The sequence below is a fragment of the Hypanus sabinus genome, chromosome 15 (assembly GCF_030144855.1).
Source record: "Hypanus sabinus isolate sHypSab1 chromosome 15, sHypSab1.hap1, whole genome shotgun sequence".
Classification (NCBI taxonomy): domain Eukaryota; kingdom Metazoa; phylum Chordata; class Chondrichthyes; order Myliobatiformes; family Dasyatidae; genus Hypanus; species Hypanus sabinus.
Genome location: NC_082720.1, coordinates 34147204 through 34164123, shown reverse-complemented (window position 1 = coordinate 34164123; position 16920 = coordinate 34147204). Strand labels below are relative to the sequence as shown.

Sequence of the window (16920 nt, the reverse complement as noted above, 5' to 3'; positions counted from 1 at the left end):
CCTGATGTAGTTATTGGCTTCCTGTTTTCGCTCTTTCACCTGCATAAATTGTTCAATTATAAATGCCATTTTTCAACTTGCAAAAAATAACAGTGGAAAATAACTGTAAAGAGGGTTTCTTCTTTTTTGTTAACTAGCAGGAATGCTAATTTACTGATAACGAGAATGGTATTCCTTTGTAAACCAAATGGGGATTAATGTTCTTTCTTCTGAGTCTGTAAGCTTTTGTTGACGGGCTTTTGGGGAGATTGGTGCGAGGGGGTCGAGAGAGAGGACGCAATGGTCTAAGCTGGGCGAGGATCGGACCCCAAAGGGGGGTCCGAGGCCGGGAGATTCTCTGGGGGGGGGGGATGAAGCTAGATGTGTTTGGTTGACCACTCGGAGGGTCCTGAGCTGTTTGGAGAGTCCGAGGAGTTCGGAGGGGATCGAATGGTGGCCAGAAGACTTCAGAAATTGAGCTCCAACGGCTGTGCACGAAGTGGTTTGGACTTTGATAAGTTTGGCGCCTTTTCTTTAATTTTCTCTTCATATGTACTGTATCGCTATTAATCACTTAGTTATAGTAACCTTTATAAATTGTACTCATTTAATCGCATATGGTGTACTGTCTGTTTTTGGGTGAGGCGGGGACATCACACAGCATCCACACCAGCTGATTACCCAGTTTGGCGGGGCCGAAGGCTGCTCCCCCTAGACGAAACGAGCTGAGCAAGCCTGAGGCGACCCAGGGGGTTACATGACTATCAATGCAATTTCCATTTCCGTAACCACCTCTTAAATTCCTAAGATGCAGGTCAGCAGTCTTATGGATTTATTGGCTTTCAATCCCTTTAATTTCTCCAATACTAATATTCTACCAACACTAATTTCTGTAAGCTCCTTATTTATTCCAGACCTTAGTTATCCCCTATTAACAGGTACTTTGTGTTACCTGTGAAGACACACGTTTAATTTCTCTGACATTTCTTTATTCCCCAATATAAATTACTCTCTCAGAACAACAGGTTGGAGTGTTTACTCAGATCTTTAACCTCTCACTTTCCTCGAATTCCTCACTTACAGACCCCAGTCAGTTCAGATTGGCAATACCTCCTCCACAATCTCAATTAGCACAGATGTACCACAAGACTGTGTGCCTAGACCCCTGCTCTACTCATTTTACACTTATGACTGTATGGCTAAGCACAGCACCAAGGCCATATTCAAATTTGCTGACAACACCACTGTCAGACAGTGGAGGAAGATTGAAATTCTGGTTGAGTGGTGACTCAACAACAGCCTCTTACTCAATGTTAGCAAGACCAAGGAGCTGATCATTGACTTCAGGAGGAGGAAACCAGAAGTCCAAAAGACTTGAGGATCAGAGGTGGAGAGGGTCAGTGATTTTACCTCGGTGTTATGAAGAAAGCACAGCAGCACTTCTACTTCTTTAAGAGTTTGTAAAGATTCAGTATGACAACTATAACTTTAACAATCTTTATAGAAGTGTGGTGATGAATAGATTAACTGTCAGCATCATAGGTTAGTATTGAAACAAGAAACAAAAAAAAATTGTTTGAACAAAAAATCCTACAAAAAGTAGCAAATATGTCCCAGTCCATCATGGGTAAAGTGCTCCTAACCATTAAGCATATCTACATGGAGCGTTGTCACCAGAAAGCAACATCCATCATCAGGGAACCCGCCAGTCAAGTCATGCTCTCTTCTCATTGCTGCCATCAGGAAAAAACTACAGGAGCCTCAGGACTCACACCACCAGGTTCAGCAACAGTTATTATCCTTCAACCATCAGCTTCCTGAACCAAAGGGGATAACTTCATTCAACTTCACTTGTCCATCACTGAATTGTTCCCACAACCAATGGACTCACTTCTGAGGACTTCGTCTGAAGCTGTCAATATTTACTGCTTATTTAATTATTTCTTTTTTTTTATACCGGTACTTTGTCTTTTGCACACTGGTTGAACCCCCAGTTGGTTATTGTATTATGGATTTATTCAGTATGCTTGCAAGAAAATGAATCTCACGATTGTATATGGTGACACATATGTATTTTTATATAAATTTACTTTGAACTTAAATAGAAATACTTTTTTTAAAAAAATAGACTCCATGAATTCCGCCTTCACACTATTGCTGCTAATTTGATTTGCCAACTCAACTTAGCATTGGTCTACTTAGCACTTCTGGCAACTTTATTCTCTCTCTCCCTCTCTAATAATATATAGGTTTTTTTTGCAGAAGGAGTTGAACTCGATTTGAACACTATGATTTAACCATTTATGTTTTGGGTCCTGTTTATTATTTATTGTAACTCCTGCACTGTTCTGTGCACTTTATGCAGTCCTGGGTAGGTCTGTAGTCTAGTGTAGTTGTGTGTTTTTTTTCTCTGTGTTGTTTTTTTTTTACATAGTTCAGTCTAGTTTTTTTTCTGTGTCATGTAACACCATGTAAAACGTTGTCTCATTTTTACTATGTACTGTACCAGCAGTTATGGTCAAAATGACAACAAAAGTGACTTGACTTGAACAGAGGGCAGGAAGGTCTAAACTTAAAGTGAATTGCTTTGAATTGTTAAATAAAGATTAAATTTAATGTGTATTCTCAGCATTTTGAGCTGTCATTTCTATGTCTTGATGGGAGGCCAACAATTGGTTCAATACTGTGGCTTCCAAGTTCAAATAATAATTGTATACGTTATGCGTGCAGAAAACACCTTAAAACAATTAGAAGACAAATTCTAAACAGATATTTGATGGAAAAAAAACCTTAAATTCTTCATTGCAAAGTCACAGTTAAAGGCTTTTAATACAAACTTTCATGTTGTCCTGCAGGCAGTGGCTTAATAAAATTGATGTAATACTGTTGAGCACATAACAATTGCCAATTCCCCTTATTTTCCATAAACCAGCAGATATTTTTAATTAAGTTTCCCCAAAAACTGTCAGCTTTCATAGGATTGGTAAAGACGCTAATCTGGCACCTGAAGCTGTCTACTTGTGGACAACATGGTACAGTGTCATGAGTTTAGCCGTTTGTTTACACAATAAATCATGCTGACTGCTGTCAGATGCAAGCCACCATAAAACTGTTTTTAAGAATAGAAACAGATAGTTATTACAGAATATTAATGCAGGGATGTGTGCTTAGCCCACTGCTCTACTCTCTCTACACCCATGACTGTGTGGCTAGGCCTGATGAAGTGCCTGGTAAGGCTCTGAAAAACTGATCTAACCAACTGGCAGGAGTATTCAAAGATATATTCAATCTCTCACTGCTATGGTTCGAAGTTCCCACCAGTTTCAAAAGGTCAACAATTATACCGATGCCCAAGAAGAGCAGTGTGAGCTGCCTTAATGACCATCATCCAGTTATATTCACATCTACGGTTAAAATGCTTTGAGAGGTTGGTCATGACTAGAATCAACACCTGTCTCAGGAAGGACCTGGACCCACTGCAATTTGCCTATCACAATAGGGCTACAGCAGACACAATCTCAATGGCTGTCCATGCGGCCTTGGTTCACCTGGACAATACAAATACCTATGTCAGGATGCTGTTTATTGACTATAGCTCAGCATTTAACACCATCATTCCTACAGTCCTGATTGAAAAGCTATAGATCCTAGGCCTCTGCACCCCATTCTGCAACTGGATCCTCGACTTCCTAACCGAAAGACCACAATCTCTGTGGATTGGAAATAACATCTCTACCTCACTGACAACCAACACTGGTACACCACAGGGATGTGTGCTTAGCCCACTACTCTACTCTCTCTACACCCATGACTTTATGGCTAGGCATAGCTCAAATGCCATCCATAAATTTGCTGATGATACAACCATTGTTGGCAGAATTTCAGATGGTGAAAAGACATACAGAAGATATACGAGTTAGTTCAGTGGTGTTGCAGCAACAACCTTGCACTCAAATGTCACCAAGACCAAAGAACTGATTGAAGATTAAGGAAGGACAATTTGAGGGAACACAAACCAATCTTCAGAGGGATCGGAAGTGGAGAGAGTGAGCAATTTCAAGTTCTTGGGTGTTAACATCTCTGAGGACCTAATCTGGTCACAACATGTCGATGCAGCTATTAAGAAGTCAAGACAGAGGCTATGTTTCATGATGAGTTTGAGAAGATTTGGTTTGTCAACTAAAACACTCGAAAACCTCTATAAATGTACTGACTGGCTGCATCAACGTCTGGTATTGGGGCGGGGGGTGGGGGGTGCAACTGTGCAAGTTCGAAGTTACTGCAACTTGTAAAACCAGTCAGTTCCATCATGGGTACTAGCCTCTGGAGTATCCGAGACATCTTCAAGGAGCGGTGCCTTTGGAAGATCCATCATTACAGACCCTCACCACCCAGGACATGCCCTCTTCTCACTGTTACCATTGGGAAGAAGGTATAGAAGCCTGAAAGCACACACTCAGCGATTCAGGAACAGCATGCTGCCCTCAGCCATCGAACTTCTAAATGGACATTTAACTCATGAACACTACTTTTTTATTTTTGTTTTTTCTTGCACTGCTTATAAAAACTTATAAAACGTATAAAATTCTAAAGGGATTGGACAGGCTAGATGCAGGAAGATTGTTTCCGATGTTGGGGAAGTCCAGAATGAGGGGTCACAGTTTAAGGATAAAGGGGAAGCCTTTTAGGACCGAGATGAGTGGTGAATCTATGGAATTCTCTGCCACAGGAAACAGTTGAGGCCGGTTCATTGGAAGTTAGATATGGCCCTTGTGGCTAAAGGGATCGGGGGGTATGGAGAGAAAGCAGGTACAGGGTTCTGAGTTGGATGATCAGCCATGATCATACTGAATGGCGGTGCAGGCTCGAAGGGCCGAATGGCCTACTCCTGCATCTATTTTCTATGTTTCTACTTATTTTAATCTATTTATTTATATCTATCTCCTTATTGTAATTCAGTTTTTTTCTCTATATTTATTGGTCAACTATTTCACTGGACTACTGCTATAAACAAATTTCAAGACATATGCTGGTGATGTTAAACCCAGTTCTGATTCTGGTTAAGAACTAATGTTGCGATTAGGAAACTAGAAAATATCGAGGACAATTAAATAAACAATGAAGAATGAAAGAATACTTGTTACACTCTCCATGAATCAAGCTTGAATTTAGAACACGAGAGATTGAGGATTTAAAGTTACATCTTGTCAAAACTATGTTTCTGCATTCTTTTAAACACTGGTTTAAGAAACATTTTGCTAGAACTGGGCCTGTTCATAAATTACTCTCCACACTATTAAATTAATTAGCATGACAAACTTCTGCTAAATGTGATCTTTTGCCAACTCTTCAAATTAAGCTTGTTGGTGCAAGAGCAATAATAAGCATTTTATATAAGTTTGTGTGCTTTGTTTTTGAAAAAGTAATTTACTCTGAAAGACTCCTTTTCAGTTGCATAAATGAGCTACAGTTATTCTTAATTAAATCATGTTTATAAACACAAAGGAAACGAAACAGCCTAGTTGAATTGGTTCATAGGAGTTTATATACTAACAGTTAGACAAATAAGGTTTGAGCGAAAATTTGAACTGTAATATCTGCTTAGAAAACCAGATACTTTGACCACAATTCATACCCAGATTGCCAGTTGTGGCTAAGGCAGAAATTCTGGTAATGTCTTGTTTTGGGTCCCTTAGGGACAAAGAAGTCCAGGCTCTTGATATTTGACCGATCACTAGGTTATAGGCCCTCTGTTATCATAACAGGGTGAGGTAATCCAATGACTTCACACAACTAAAATATTTTAAAGAATAAAACCCACATCTAACAAAATTGTACATTACAAAACTCTTGACAGCATTAAAATATTCCAAGGAACTTGGCAAAGCTATAATCAGACAAAAACATTTAAATCTGAGCCAATGGAAGCATCATTAAGATAAGCAAGCATAAGGAAAATGTCTTAAAAAGAGCAAGTTAAGGCAAGACTGAAGCTTAGGAAAGGATTTCCAGAGCTTAGAGCTTTAAAAGCTAGTCACGCACATCTATGGTGCAATAGTTAGTACTTATAATGTATGCATAAAATAGTAAATTTATAAACCTCATCAATGAAAATGTATGTGTCAATAGGATGGTGGAACTATAGTGCAGATTCACTATTTTGATATTTCAATAAATTATAGAAAGCAACAGATGATAATGTCAATACATGCATTTTTTTTTACTACTGCCTCAGATCATCTATTGCTGAAATACTCATCCAAATTTACAGAATAAAAGATGGTTTCTACCTTCTACCTCTGTAAACTGGTCAGAAAATATATTGTTTCTAATATCCAAGTTCAAGAAATAGCTGACAATCTACACTGATTAAACCAAAGCCTCGTTTCATAATTTTCATCCATGTTTACAAATATTCTGTAGCATCACTCACCCTTCCCCCCCATTAGCAACTATGCTCATGAAGACGACCTCCTGAATTCCTTTTCAAATCCTCTGTATTGTCCCTCATTACATCCTTTATAACTTTTTTCTGTCTGCTTAAGCTTTTGATCATTTGTTGAAATATTTCACTCGGTAGAAATTTTCTTTGTTGATTTTCCCATTGTGCTTTAAGTTTTACTATTGTTTTGATTCAATATAAATACAGATTATAACTAAAGTGGAAGCAGGTGGTGATATTGATTTGTGAGCAATACACTTTTCATTATGGGACCTCAACTTAGAAAAAAAAACACCAGTTGCCCAATAAATTCAATTAGTCAAAAATAGAAACAGTATGATTATGGTTAAATTCATTGAATGTACCAGATAGGGAAATATAGTATAGCATCTTCCAATTTCTGTGGTCTCCTGGAACTTAATTAGTTGCTCAAAGAATGACAGTGGACTGAGCTTTCAGAAGTGGTGTGGCTAGCTAATAATTGGGGAGATGGAAAGAGTCAAATGAAACATCACAAAGGACCAGGAGGCATTTTTCTGTTTTTCGCTTTCCACTGGCAAAAAGAGTGTACTAAATCAGTTGAAAACAAAGTGGTAAAGTTATTGTTCAGAACATACAAAATTAGGAACAGCCGATTTGGCCTCTCAAGCCTTTCATTAATAACTATGGCTGATACGCTGTAAGCCTCAAATCCTCTTCTGTGCCAGTTCCCTATAGACCTTGATTCCTTGATTTCTCAAAAATAAATCTACTTCCATTTAGTTATCAGTAACCTAGCCTTCTTGTTATAAAGCTTCATAGATTCACCACACTCTGCAAGACATTGCCACGCAACACAGTTAGAAAAGACAGACAGTCTCCTGATCTTGTAACTACCTCCCATTAGTGGAAGTATCACAATGTTTACCTTGCCATGTCCCTAAGATTTTACATACTTCAATAAAATCACCCTCACCCCTCATTATACAGAGCCAATTCTTTTAGCTGCTCAGTCCCAGGAAGTAGCCAACTGAAAATCTTTCAGATTTCTTAAGTAAGGGGAGGAGATTTGTTGGTCATTAATGACTTGCACAATTGTAACAATATACTTCCGTTTTTAAGCTCCAAGATGATAGACACCTTAACTTGTACTGACATGAAATGATGGATGTTTATATTTACTTCACTGAAAGAAAATGCAGGCAATGGATCGGATGGAGTCACATGTTTCATTAACCAATTAAATATTTTGTTCAAGTTAAGAGAAATAACTCCCTTGTTGTTGTGGATGATACACTGAATAACAATTAAACCTGAACTTGTTTCTGCACAGCAACTTGTATTCAGGTTTAGCTACTGCACAAAGTGCATCAGAATTCACCATCCCAAATAAACCAAGTTCAATGTAAGTTAATTATCAAAGTACATATGTTACCATTTACAACACTGAGATTCATTTTCTTGTGGGCATCCTCAATAATTCCATATTAGAATAATAATCACAATAGAATCAATGAAAGACCAGATCAACTTGGCATTTAATTGATGTGCAGAAGTGAACACACTGTGCAAATACAAAAAACAAGAAATAATAAAAAATAAAAGAGCAATAAATATCAAGAACATGAGTTGAAGAATCCCTGAAAGTGAGTCCATAGTTTGTAGTAACATTTCAGTGATGGGGCAAGTGATGTTATCCTTTTTGGTTCAAGAACCTGATGGCTGAGGGGTAATAACTGTTGCTGAACCTGGTAGTGAGAGCCTTGAGGCTTCTGTGCCTTCTTCTTGATGGCAGTAGCAAGAAGAGAGGATGATCTGGGTGGAGGGGGTCCTTGATGATGGATGCTGCTTTCATGCGACAACGCTCAATGATGGAGAGGAGTTTACCTATGATGAAATGGACCATATCCACTACTTTTAGTAGCTTGGTACGACTTACTACTACTAGTAGTACCGTAGCAGCCATGTTGTTGACATTGCCGAGGTATTACTCAATTAAGATGTGTAGCCCTGCCAAAAACATTGTACTTTTAAAAATACAGTGGAATTATATACAGGTGACTATAATCTCTTAATATATGTCCATTAAAAGCAATGCGGTATCAAATGGCCAAAGATTAAGTCAAAGCATATACTCTAATTTTAGAGAACCCAATGGTAAACATCTCAACTACAATTTTAAACCAGGGTGAGTCAACTTTATAAACAGACAAGGTAGATATATTAAAATCGAATTTTTCTGCAAAACTTTGGAGGGATCAATCTGCCAAACTGAATCAGGAGGTCAACAGGTTCATCAATTTTCTTGAACTGCATATATTGCAACTGCAAGGTCATAAGCATGAATATATTTTATTGGGTACTGTTAGTTATCGCTCAGCTTTCTCTTTACTCAAGAAGCTTCCTAACCACAATTGCTCTCAAAAGAAGGGACAAGAAACCATTATTTTTTTTCAACAATTAATAGTGTTTAGAGTGAAGCTACTCATGCAATGATGTTGGATAGAAAGTTCTAGGATTTCTCGAAGTTCTAAAAATATATGGTGTTTTTATTTCATTGACTGTAACACAATCAGAATCAGGTTTAATATCATCAGCATATATTGTGAAATTTGTTAGCTTAGCGACAGCAGTAAAATGCAAAACATGATAAATTTAGAAAAAATAAAATCAATTTCAGTAAATGTTTTATAAATAGTTTAATTAAAAATAGTGCAAAAACAGAAATTAAAAAGTGTGATAGTGTTCATGGGTTCAATATCTATTTAGAAATTGGATGACAGAGGGGAAGAATTTGTTCCTGAATCTCAGTGTGAGCCTTTGGGCTTCTGTAAGTTCTTCCTGATGTTAACAATGTGAATAGTACAGGACTATAGCTAGGGTGCCCAAGACTTTTGCGTAGTACTGTTAATCGTCAGTGTGGAGCAGAGAGTGAGTTGGTAAATCTGGTGGGATGGTGTGAGCAAAGGACGTTGGGAATGGCGAAGATGGACAGCATTGGGAGGGGCATGGGACATACGGCAGAGAACGAATGCCGAGCCTCCGGGGTGGGGGGAGGACGAGGGTGGTGACATGGGTGCATACACACCCAGCACCGAGACACCAGGCAAGGTCATTTAACTCCAAACAACTGGCTTATTTTGATTATACAATGTCTCTCTCTGGTCCTTCCAACCCCCTCTCCTCTTCCAACCATCATTTCCCCTCTCCCTGTCCCCTTCCCACACTCCATGCACAATAGCACCCAGGTTTATCATTCATATGTGTCATGGAACTTGTTTTTTTTTGTAGTACAGAGTAATACATAAAATTACTACAGTTGTGCAAAAATTTTGGGCACATAGTGCCTAAGACTTTGCACAATGCCATATATGGCTCAAACAGAAAAATGGTGGTGGTCTTTCACCACTATTCTGAACTTAGTCTGCCAACTATAGACTCACTTCCAAGTACCCTTTACAACTCAAGTTCTCAGCATTAGTTTTATTTGCTGTTTATTTTTTTCCAATGGTGTTTGCCAGTCTTTATTCATGTAGTGTTTTCATAAAATTCTATTGTATTTCTTTTCTCCCCCATAAATACCTGCAAGAAAATGAACCTCAAGGTAGTATGTAGTATAAAATTCTGAAGGAACTCAGCAGGTGAGGCTGAGACCCTCCTTCAGGACTGGAAAGGAAGGGGGAAGGTGGTAGAATACAAAGTTAGGGGAGCAGAAGGAGGATCTGGAGTATGCTCCAGGGATGTATATGGAGTAACTTTTGACAATTCATATGTGATAGGAGAATGATATTTCAAATCAAATGAGGATGGTTAGATGACAGAAATCTGCAAGCATCAGAAGCACTCATATTTAAGTAGCTTGTGTATACTTAAAGAGTTGTGAGCATCAGTTACAGGCCTACTTGTAAAACATCAGAGTAGACCAGATAGGTCTTTTTCAATCAACACACTGTAGTTCTGACGGAATGAATGGCCTCTGTGCATCAATTTTTGTGCCATTTTGTGAATTGAATATATTGCACAGAGGAACCACTGCAGCAATTCATGATGATGAAATAATGGTCATCACCACTGAGCTTGGTCCAAGTCAAGCAGGTGAAGAATTTTCCACTGATAGCTTGCATGATTAAATGTAAAAGATGTAATAACCAGTGAACAGAAGGAGTAATACAGGCCACTTGAACCTTTGAACCTGCTCCAACATTCTTCGAGATCAAAGTTTACCTTTTATCCCAGAGTGGTCATTACGGAGGGAGATTTGGATGTCTCGGGGCAGGAGAGGCTGCTGACTGTGCCGGGCTTTAAATGTTTCAAAAAGGAGGGGGGGAGAAGAGGTAAAAGAGGTGAGGGACTTGCATTGCTAATCAGGGCTGCAGAAAAGGAGGAAGTAATGGAGGGACTGTCTACTGAGTTATTGTGTCTGGAATTCAGAAACAGGAAGGGGTCAATAACTATACTGGGTAATTTTATAGACCTCCCTCACCCTCATAGTACAAAAACATCGAGCAGATAAGAAGGTAGATTCTGGAAAGGTGCAACAATAATAGGCCTGTTGTGATGGGGGAGATTTTAAACTTTCCTAATATTGACTGGTATTTCCTTAGAGCAAGGGGTTTAGATGGGTGGAGTTTGTTTGGTGTGTGCATGAAGGTTTTCTGACGTAATATGTAGATAAGACAACTAGAGTGCTGTACTTGATCAGTATTAGAAAACGAACCTGGTCAGGTGTCAGATCTCTTGGTGGGAGAGCATTTTGGAGGTAGTAATCACAACTCTACGAGAGTGGTGGAGAGGGATAGAAGCAAAAAATTTGGGAAATCATTTAATTGGGGTAGGGGGAAGTATGCTATTAGGCAAGAACCTGGGAATCGTAAATTGGGAACAGATATTCTCATTGAAATATACGGCAGAAATTCAGCAAAATGTCCAGGGGACATTTGCAAGGTGTTCTGCATATGTGTTTCACTGAGGCATGGAAAGGATGGTAGGGTAAAAGAACCATGGTGTACAAAGGGTGTAGAAAATCGAGTTAAAAAGAAAAGGTTATGAAAGGTTCAAGAAACTAGGTACTGTCTGAACTCTAGAAAATTACATGGGTGCCAGGAAGGAGCTCAAGAATGAAATTAACAGAGCTAGAAGGGGCCATGAGAAGGCCTTGGCGAGCTGGATTAAGGAAAACCCAAGGTATTCTACAAGTAAGTGAAGAGCAAGAGGATGAGCTATGCGAGAATAGGACTAATCAGGAGCAATAGCAAAAACATGTGCATAGGGCTGGAGGAAGGAGCAAAGGTACTCAGTGACTACTTTGCATCAGTATTCACCAGTGAAAAGAACCTTGGCAATTGTGGGGATGACTTGCAGTGGACTGAAATACTTGAGTGTATAGACATTAAGAAAGTGGATGTGCTGGAGCTTTTGAAAGGTATTAAGTTCGGTAAGTCACCAGGACCAGGCGAGACATACCACAGGCTACTGTTGGAAGCAAGGGTGGAGATTGTTGAGCCTCTGGCAATGATCTTTGCATCATCAATAGGGATGGGAGAAGTACCCGAGGACTGGAAGGTTGCAAATGTTGTTCCCTTGTTCAAAATAGGGAGTAGAGATAACCCAGGAAATTATAAACCAGCAAGTCTGACTTCAGCAATGGGCAAGTTGTTGGAGAAGATCCTGAGAGGCAGAATTTATGAGCATTTGCAGTGACATAATCTTATTAGAGATAGTCAGAATGGCTTTGTCAAGGGCAGGTCTTGCCTTACAAACCTGACGGAATTCTTGAGGATGTAACAAACACATTTATTAAGGTAGAGCAGTGGATGTTGTGTATATGGATTTAAATAAGGCATTTGATAAGGTTCCCTGTACAAGGTTCATTCGGAAAGTAAGGAGGCATGGGATCCAAAGAGACCTTGCTTTGTGAATCCAGAATTGGCTTGCCCTCAGAAAGCAAAGGGTGGTTTAGATGGTTTGTATTCTGCATGGAGGACAGTGACCAGTGGTGTTCTGCAGGGATCGATTCTGGGACCCTTCGTCTTAGTGATTTTTTTTATGAATGACCTGGATGAGGAAGCTGAAGAGTGGGTTAGTAAACTTGCTGATGACACAAAATTTAGGGGTATTGTGGATAGTCTAGAGGGTTGACAGAGGTTACAGCGGGACATTGATAGGTTGCAGAACAGGGCTGATAAGTGGCAGATGGAGTTCAACTCAGATAAGTGTGAAGTGGTTCATTTTGGTAGGACAAATTTGAAGACCGAATACAATATTAATGGCAAGACTCTTGGCAGTGTGGAGGATTAGCGAGATCTTTGGATCCATGTCCAAAAGACACTCAAAGCTGCAGAGCATATTGACAGTGTTGTTAAGAAGGCATATGGTGCTTTGGCCTTTGTCAACCATGGGGCTGAGTTCAAGAGCTGTGAGGTAATGTTACAGCTATATAAGACCTTAGTTAGACCCACTTGGTCTGCCTTCAGTTCTGGAAGGATATGGATACTATGCAGAAAGTGCAGAGGAGACTTACAAGGATGTTGCCTGGATTGGAGAACATGCCTTATGAGAATAGGTTGAGTGAACTTGGCCTTTTCTCCTTGGAGTGACAGAAGATAAGAGGTGACCTGATAGAGGTGTATAAGACGATGTGAAGCATTGATCATGTGGATAGTCAGAGGCTTTTTCCCAGGGCTGAAATGGCTAACGAGGGGGCACAGTTTTAACATGCTTGGAAGTAGAAACAAGGGGATGTCAGAGTGGTGGGGTCATGGAGTGCACCATGAGAAACAGTGGTAAAGGCAGATACAATAGGGTCTTTTAACAGACAATTAGATAGGTACATGGAGTTTAGAAAAATAGAGGGCTATGCGGTAAGGGAATTCTAGGCACTTTCTAGAGTAGGTTGCATGGTCAGCACAACGCAGTAGGCTGAAGGGCCTGTAATGGGCTGCAGATTTCTATGTTATTTTCTCACCTTATCCCCATATCCATTGTTCACTTTATTATCCAGAAATTTATCATATGTTCTGCATATAACTACGAAAAGGCATTCACATCCTCCTGAGTTGAACATTCAAAAATTTACTACACTGCTACAGGAACTTTTCTTCCTGCTAAGTGACCTATTTCTTATTCTCAAAATGTGCTTTCTACATCAAGATCCATATTCTAGAGAAAAGCACTGCAGGGCACTTGTTGCCACAAGTCTACCAATGACAGTCTTCATTTTGAATTTATACCTTGCACTTATGTCAAATATAAATTACCTGTACACTCCTCATACTTGCATAAGAAATAAAAGGATAAGGAACAGGGGTGGGGGTGTGCAGGATCAGGACATGCAATCTTTGGATATGGTCTGCCATTTATTGGCGTGACAAGTGATTTTCTACCACAGTGCCATTTCCCTGCCCTACTTACAGATCTCTCAAATCCAGGAACTGTGTTGCTATTAACACAATGACCAAGGTTCCACAATTCTTGTCAGAAAGACTGCCTTCTAATTCAATAAATTTCTCATAAATGTCTATTCTAAACAGACCACTTCTAATTCTGAGACTGATCACTGGTTCTAGATGCCTCATCCAAGGAAATATTTTCACTCGCCATTCCTTCAATTTTCAATCCACATCAAGATATTATTCCAATTCCTTTAACCTCTCTGCCCAACTCCAGCATGGGGCAATAATAAAAGCCTTCTGAAGATCAACATGCATTGTTCCCCTCTTTCCCCTCAAAGCAGTTACTATCATCTTATTCCATAAAATCAATTATTTTGTGCATGGCGGTTTTGCTATTTGGACCCCCATGTTTCAGGAGTTATCAAACTGGTTCAAAATTTGAGCAAATTCCAGCGGATAACATTTTTGATCACACTTTTCACACCATTAAGGAGCTAGCACCAATTCTAGCTACTATTTTGGGGGGGGGGGGGGGGAGTTCCCTTCAGGTCAAACTTTGTTTGACAGGTTGTACTCATACTCACCTAGAAGAGGAATATTTACTTTTATTTGATATTTAGTGAAGAATTGGGATGGGATGCAATTGCTCAGGTAGTCTTTCCATCTGAAAAGGGGCATAGTAAAAAGTAACAAACTCCTAACCCAAAGCTTCAGAATGCCATGGGACTTCTTAAATTCAAAGCTTGGGAGTCAGTGAGGAAAAATTTAGAATGCAAACTATAATACCTTAGAAAATAATGGCTTAAATATAATGCACTCGTAAAACACATTTCCTTTTTAAGGATCAATAATCTGCCATTTAAAAAAACCGATTTAAGAGTATAACAAAACAACTTCTCACCAAGTAGTTTTGTTATTCATGAAAAAAGTTAGCTGGCCATCATTTTTTCCAAAAACTTTGTTACCCTACTGAAATTTCACAGCAAATCAAGAGAACATTTGGAGAAAACTTTTTGATAGATTTTCATGGTCAAAATGCCAAGAATTAAAAAAAAATGTAGTACTGTAAAGCAGATGCAAGACCTTTTTCCTTTTCAAAATCAATTACTAGTTTAATTAATTTCTTATTAAGCTTTTATTTCTGAACTTTACAGCATAAACAAAACTACAAAATTGTACAGCTCGCAAGAGGCCCATGTCATGAAGTCAGGTTGTAGTTTTAAGAATAGTATCACCATTATGAATTGGGTTGCTAGTCGCAACTTTACAGCTTACATCGTGTTTAACAAAAATATACCAAATAAACGCTTCATAAAACGTTACAAATCTAAACATGCATTTTATATAAAATAGAAAAGAGAAAGGTGGGAATGCAGATCAGTACTTCTAATTACACACTAAATTGTGAAACATTGGAACAATTTTCTAAAAGAATGGAGTAACATTTCTATCACTTTTAAAAACTGTCTCTTTTAGGTTTAATGGGGAAAGGAAGCATCATGCTTTAATGTGAGCAGCAGAGAGACAAAGGCAAAAGATTCCCGTGAGCTTCCAGCCACTAGAAGCCATCCCGCGGTCGGTAAGAGGAGCATCTTTCTGATCGAACATCAGCCCCAGCCTGAAACTAGGGAGGCGAGCCGACGAACGGAGAGAGATACATCCTCCTGCACTTAGCCCGGGCTGACGGAAGGAGAGACTCCGAGGCTGTGAGGTTGGCCCGGGCCGGACCGGGGAAGGGAAGGGGTTACGGAGCCAGTGTGAGGCCCATACTCAGACTTTCACACTCACACCACCGGGGAGACCCAGAAACACCAGCCCAAAAAACTAACCAAAATATCAACTTGAAAGGGGGAGCATTGTCGCCGCTAACCACCACCGGTTTCTCTTACCTCCCGTGCCGTCCGAGTTTTCGTTCAAGCTGCCCGAGGAGTCATGGTGAGAGCCCACACAACCTCCCATGGGTGAGCTGTTGTCACTTTTACAACAGACCAACTACCACCCGCAGCCTCAGCCGGCACTGGCTTGCTCAGCCGCGCACTCCCGCGGCTCCTCCCCCCCAGCGCGCGGCCGCCGCCCGCGTCCCCGAGCCCTCGCCTCCTGCGGGCGCGGCCCCGCGACCCACTCCGGCCGGACGTCATGACGCTCGGGGACGACGTCAGCGTGTTGGAGATTTGGCAGAGTGAAGGAGTCGAGTGGAGTGCTGCTCCTTGCCGGATAAGTAATTTTACTCCCAAGCCTTCCCTCCCATCCAATATATCAAAATATCATGGTACAGAAACGGCCCATTCAGCATGTTCTTCAATAAAATTCCTGCATAGCCATCTCTTAGTATTTAACAATCTGCAGAAAGAAATACTGTATACTGACCCAGACAAATGTGCATGATATCCATAGCCTGGCTGCTTTTTCTCATGCATTTTCTGGGTCGTTTGTTTGTAACTTTGTGGATTCTGGTGGATGACCAGGCTGAAATGTGAACTGTATTATTTTCTGTAGGTGGGGTGAGTAGTTTTTGGGATAATGCTCTCCTTCCCTTTCTCATTCAAAGTTCCTCTTTCTGATGTTGCTCTTTACGTTTGCTCTTTGCAAAACTAAAGCCAAATGAAGACCTGAAGCCCTATCCAATATAAATAGCCATGAATAAAGGGAGATTTTACTGTAACTTCCCAATCTTCAGAGACTGGTTCACGTCCCTGTTTATTCTCACAGCGAACGCAGCTGCCAATACCCACTATATGTGCAGTAGGTCCCCCTCCCTACCAAAGATAAGATATTTCCTGCTAGCAAAGTAGTTTAAACACATGTTTATTCGAACAACATTCTTAAAACAAATTTAAAACTCACAGAGGATTTCTATCTTATAAAAGACTTATAAATCACAAACAATTTCTGACACACAAAGGATTTCTAAAACACGGATTCAATTCCTATGACATGCCCATGAGGAACAGACGAACCAGTCATCTGTTGAAGAAATTGAAAGTAGAGGAATGGACTCTAGTTCTTCCTGTGTTTCTTTCACACTTGATGTTGCTTATGCCATTCCTAATATGCTTGAAATGTTCTCTTTGTTTAAACAGTTTCTTTACCATAGGTGACTTCACACCCATGAGATATTCTTTCATATAC

General features: G+C 39.8%; 1 protein-coding gene across 1 annotated transcript in view; it reads right to left on the bottom strand.

Moving 5' to 3' along the window:
• Positions 1 to 15861, bottom strand: part of ubtd2 (ubiquitin domain containing 2) — a 72833-nt gene extending 56972 nt beyond the window's left edge. The window contains exon 1 of the mRNA XM_059990194.1: positions 15681 to 15861. Within this exon, the coding sequence (XP_059846177.1) occupies positions 15681 to 15750 (70 nt within the window). The 5' untranslated portion in view covers positions 15751 to 15861. The remainder of the gene's footprint in view (positions 1 to 15680) is intronic.
• Between the last annotated feature and the right edge of the window lie 1059 nt (positions 15862 to 16920).